Raw genomic sequence first — 6,000 nt, 5'->3', positions numbered from 1 at the left:
ACGGTCGACCCTTTGTCTATTTAATGTCTTGTCCTTTTGACTTTTTGTTGGTCGACGTTCTGTCGGTCGACATTTTGATGGTTAATATTATGTCCAAGCACCTTTATTATCCGCTGTATCTCCGTTTCCATATAAAGGGAACATTGGAGGCTCACTAACTAAGAGAAACGGGCATCTCGATATATTAGTTAGTGTGTATGTATGTAGTCATCATGCAATAAATGTGAATAATGTCGCAGAGAGAAAGAGAGAGTTGGAGAGAAATAGGAGGAGAGAGTAGACGGTCGTAGAAAATAAAAAACAAATTCATTAATACGAGGTAAATGCAAAAATATATAGAACTAACTGAGTAGTAATTCGCTCAACAGTTACTTTCAGATTGTGTGTCTAATAACATGTCTCTAGCCAAAGGAGATGATGAGACAGAATTCTTTAACACATCCTCATCTATTACACTTGGACCTAATACAGTTGATGATGATATTTGGTCCAGGGCCTACGCTCCCAAAGAGGTAGATCCTATGGTATATAATATTTCGTGCTGCTATCTCGGGATCATTGGAGTTGTTGGAATACTCGGAAATGGTTATAGTATTACTCTATATATTAGTAGAAAAAAGGTTAGTGGACATTATTTCAAAAAAAGTGGCACTATTTGGTCCTTATTATAAAAAAAATTTGAACAAACAAAAATCCAGAAATTAGAAATATTCCACAATTCTAATGTATTAATTCAGAAACGATTTGTTTTTATAAATTATGAGCTCCATTCTTTTATAATTCCGGGATCGTTTGAGAAACTAAAAAAACGTTAGCTATAGTATTGGCTTCATTTGATTCATGATATTTAATTTGACTCTTGCCAAAGTAAACATTAAAATTTAGCTTATCTATTTATTTTACTGTAATGAAGAATTTTTGTAAGCTTCAGCTTTGAGGTGTAAAAGAATGATTCGTTAGAATTAAAAATAAGAGGTAATATAGGTATTTTTTCTGGGGAAAGTTTATTTTTGATAAAAATTTGATGAGATTTAAAGAAAAAAGAACGTGATAATACCTCCAGAAAAAGTATACAAAAGTTGTCCCGATCTAAATTATTCTATTTACTTGGCTTTTTTCAGTCTTATATAACATACTGCCTTACATAATCTCATAATGAGATATCATATAATAGCGGAATTTAATTAATAATAAAAAGCTCTTTAGAAAGAGCAAATCAATATTTCATTCATTGATATTATTTTTTTATCAATAAAAATATTGAATAAGAGATATATATTTAGTTTCTTATGTAATTATTTTAATTTTAATCATCGAATACAGAGTGATAAACTTAAATTCGAACTAAGTTGAAATTATTCTAGCAGCCCAACAAATTGAAACAGAAAAAAAAAAAATTGTAATACACAAATCTATACAAAAACAACATATAAAGGCTCTTTTGAAGCTTAGAGTACATATTGCTCTCTAACACTTTCTAGAAGTAAAAGTCCAAAGTATTTAAGTTAAGAGAGAGAGAGTCTGGTGTCTTGTGGTCAAAAATCTAGATTTTCCTCCATAAAGACGTTTTTTGTATTTTTAGCTGCGCGTACAGGAGCTGGTGTTTGCTGGAACAACTTTTCTCCTATTATTGAACCTCATCTAAAGTATCTAAAAAAACCGTATTGTGACTCGGCGCTGACACGCTCTTTATCTAGAAGAACAACAGTGATACAACATTTTGTTATTTTCAATATCACCCAAAGTCATAATAAAGGGTAGAAATTAGATAGTATAGACACCTAGAGAATCTCACCTTTATCATAAATCAAGAATCAATATTTCGGAGTGTTATAGATTCTATCAACAGTCCCTTTTTTATTGTTGCTAAAGAATATGATTTTGTTTTTTTATCGTTTCAAGAGGTTTCAACAGTTTCTTTGATTGCTGTAGCTGGACTAATTTCATCAAGTCAATAAGAATATGCCCCTTTAGTAAATTTATAAACCTTAACTTTCAGATCAGCCATGACAACCCTTCTCATTTCCTCCTGGCTGAAATTGTTCTTCTTGGACACTGGGGTTCCTCGTTTTAGTCTTTCTTACGTTGTTTATGAACCTAGCAGTTAGATTTCTCCATTCCTTTTTAAACAAAAGATTCCTTTTAGACTATTTTGATAACTTCTAGTAGTGGTAAATGTACTAAATGGCACTCCTAGTATAGAATATAGCCAAGTAAGTGGCCACTATAGTATAGTGAGTGTAAGCCAATTGACAAATCACATATTTTTGTTCCGTTGTTAAAAAAAATTCGTGTCATCCTTGTAAATAGTAATGAATAATGGATATATACCCATATCTACCCTACCTAATATATATAGTAGTATATGTATTTGACGTTGTGGACAAATATATACGTAAAATATCCTTTGTTTTTGTCTACAGTTACATATGAACACCGTATTAACTAAATTGCACCAAAAAAAAATGCTGTTATGTGTTAATAATTCCATTATTCGACATTCTTTTGTCGTGTTGGGAATTTCCATAATGCTTCTAAGAAAAAAAGAGGATAAATACCATATTTTAAAAACTTTAACTTTAAATCTTATTAATTTGATCATATTTAGTTACCCTAAAAAATTATTCATTATTCGAAACATTATTGTCAATTTTATAGCTAAATTATTTTTAACTACTAAGTATAGTATGTTGGGTAGATGAAGAGTACATAACATTTTATTCTGAATTTTTTTCCTTTCCGACAATTCTGTCCAAATTAAACATCTTATTTTAAAAATATAAGTTGGTCATAAATTGAGTAAACGAATTGATAGATTTTAAATATGCTGAGGGTATTAAGAAAAAACGATTTTTTCTTGTTTGATAGTACAAGAAAAAACAAGAAAGGATAGAGCATAAGAAGGAAATTTAATTTTTAAAACTCAACCTGATAATAATCTTGAATTTCATTGCAATTCAGCAGGTGAAGAGAGTGTAGATTTAAATGATAATTTAAGTCGACGTCAGCTTCAAAGTGAAGCTGAATATTTAATGAAAAATGATAAAGTTAGTGATAAAGGTGAACAAACTCTGAAAGGCACTGAAGCATCCACAGTTACTAAAAAAAACAATTTAATGCCTGAACCTCTAAAGTATTATAGAAAAAATTATGCCACTTTCAATCCACCGATGTGCCAGACAAATTAAACACCGAACATCTTGAAAGCAATATTTCAGAATTAAATCCATATGAAAAATTCAAACTTATAATCTCTGAGATTTGCAAATCATAGATAGAATAGACCAAAGAAACAATAATTATGGAATTCAAATTCGATCAAAGAAGTGGTAATGTCCAATTTTTGCATGAATGGTAGATGTTAGCATTCAAAATACATGGCATTGCCATCGAAAAAGAGAAAAAAATTTACAATTAGAGTTTGGAAAGAGTAATTCAATAGCCTTGATCATACAAGCTCCTCCCAGAGATTCCATAGGTCGACGTAAACTACTAAAGTTTTCCGACATCGAAACAAAATTTGACAATAGGGGTAATTTTGTTGAGCCACTTGGGAAACAAGGTTGGAAACATAGACGAAAAGATTGCAAATCCAAGCGTTCATATAAGTATTGCCAATTCAATGCCGCATTATATATGAAATGATTAAAAAAATACCACACTAAAAATGTATTTAAATATGTAATATGTTTACAGGATAAAAAACTTAAGAGTAATTAAAAATAAAATCAATTTTTTAAATATCTATATACCGTATCTGCCCAAGATACTAAATATTGTAGGTACTTTATCTGTAGTATAAGCATGACCTATATATAAATAAAACTATTTTTGAATATTTTACATACATATTACTTATCTAAAGTACAAAACTGAGTTTAAAATTTTTTGGGAATTAAAGGGTTAATAAAGTAAAGTCTGTTTGTTTGTCATTTGTCTGTGGATAGTTCATTTTTAGCAACAAGCGTGGCTTAAGCTTAGTACAGCATTATAAAAATAGAACACTAATAGAAAAAATAAAGAATGGGACTTAGAATGAGGTATAACAGGCGTCTGTAGTTTGCTGTATAGCTGTCAATGCCACTTTTCCAATGAATAAACAGAATTCACAGATTATGAAAGTAAAAATGATTGGTGGATTTGCTCTTTTTTTTCATTTGTTCTATCTGAAATATATCTTTATAATGTTATCATCTATCTTTAAAAACATATTTCTTGCCTATCATTTGTGTAACATAATTTGAAATATATATACTAAAATAAATCTATGTATGTATACAAGTATATTCAATATGACTATAATATTTCCTTCCTCTAATGCTATTTAAAATGTAGAAAGTTCTCTTCTTTATTGCAGTAATTCCTATCCTTCCATTTAAAATCATATAATTGGTGATTAATCATAAAAATGCTTAGTTCAGAATTCCCATATGTCTAACTTCCGCCCTTTTCCTCGTCTTCTCTTAGATACATCTACAACTCAGGGAGGGATGTTAAAAAAAGCCAAGAGGATTAAATATATTTCAGATTTTAATGCGTGAGCATGTTTTAGCTTACAAAGATTTGCTTAAGCCAAATAATACAACAGTAATTATTTTTTTGTCAAGATTTTATCATTATTCTTTCATTTTGGAGGAAAGAACATCCACATATTGAGTAACTTCGTGTTAATGTGCTTATTAAAAACGTAGAGTAACACGGAGGATTTTTTGAGTAATTATTTTCGATTTTAATTAAGTAAATTTGTATTATGAAAACAAATTTTGTCTATCATATTGTCTGTTTGTTGGAACCTAATAACTACGATTTTTAGTTTAATTTAAGTTGAAAGATAAATATATTTGACTTTCTTTGAGAAAAACAATAATAAGCTTTTCTTTCTGAAATTACTTTATTTTGTTCATTATTTTTGCTGTTGTTTTTTATTTTATTTTTTTTCAAATTTTTTAATTAGCATTTTATTTTTTAAACTACCAGTAGCCTACTTAAATTTCATATCCTTAGCCAACCTTATAGAGCCAACTAAGTTTCTGTGTTGTAATAGTAATCGTAGTGATTGCTCTTTTTGATGGGTATAAATCGAAGATTTTTGATTTTTTCAATATTTAGATTTTTGTGTTTTGTCTAAAAATTTATATTCTAATTCAAAGTAACGAAAAGACTGTTTTCCGGATTTTTAATTAAAAAAATAAATGATTTTATCCATACAGCATCTCTAAAAGTTAGACCTGTAATTGTTATTAAAAAATCACGTGGTCATAGTCTTTTTCCGATCAAGCAGTATTGAAAGCTTTTAAATAAAGAATTTACATTTTTTCATTGATTATTTTTTTTTAATTGTACACATGAAGTTTTTGAGGTAAGAAATATTCATATACAACAACGGTAAATTTTTTATTTTGTTTAGTTATATCTTTTCAATGAAAATAGTTTATTTTGTAGATTATCAGAATGACTTTTTTTTCATTCAGTACTCTTTTTTTACGTAACAAGCCAAATTATATGTTCTTCATTAAAGACACTCATCATGTGCGTTTCCTATTAGTAATAACTCATCTCTACCTTTGGATTAAATCAAAAGAAATAGTTTTTTAAAAGGTCAGATCAAAAAAAAAAAAGTTGAAAGAAAATAATTCTTAATGTGATACAACATTTAAATGAATTAGGTATTATATTCTTGCATTTTATCTAGTACAAGCTCTATGATATGAGTTAAAAAAATTTTTTTCTTTTGTCGTGGAAACAATTTTCATTAATTTCAAACTTATCAGCAAGACTTTTTCCTTAATTTTATCGAATTCTGTTAACATAACAATAACTTTCTCTAGAAAATCAAGGATCCAGTCTTTGAAAACTTGAAAGACGTATATTGTATAATAAAAATATATTCATATTCTAATAACTGCACTCATTTAAAATAACAATTTGTGTTGCTATTCATTTATCAGAGATATTCCTATCTTATATGATATATTTTTCCTACTTTTAACTCAAAATGTA

At 28.4% G+C, this 6,000-nt stretch overlaps 1 protein-coding gene across 4 annotated transcripts in view; it reads left to right on the top strand.

Moving 5' to 3' along the window:
- The first annotated feature begins 238 nt into the window (after nt 1-238).
- LOC121116966 (rhodopsin) overlaps nt 239-6,000 on the top strand; it is a 42,718-nt gene continuing 36,956 nt past the window's right edge. The window contains exons 1-2 of one of the 4 annotated variants that reach the window (XM_071887695.1): nt 239-319; nt 379-620. In XM_071887695.1, coding sequence (XP_071743796.1) covers nt 396-620 — 225 coding nt within the window. In that variant the 5' untranslated portion in view covers nt 239-319; nt 379-395. The other 3 variants (XM_071887694.1, XM_071887693.1, XM_040711285.2) reach the window with 3 other exon arrangements.

Source organism: Lepeophtheirus salmonis, chromosome 4 (genome assembly GCF_016086655.4).
Source record: "Lepeophtheirus salmonis chromosome 4, UVic_Lsal_1.4, whole genome shotgun sequence".
NCBI classification, from domain to species: Eukaryota; Metazoa; Arthropoda; class Copepoda; order Siphonostomatoida; family Caligidae; genus Lepeophtheirus; species Lepeophtheirus salmonis.
Note: the sequence above shows the minus strand (reverse complement) of the source record. Positions and strands in the feature narration are given on the sequence as shown.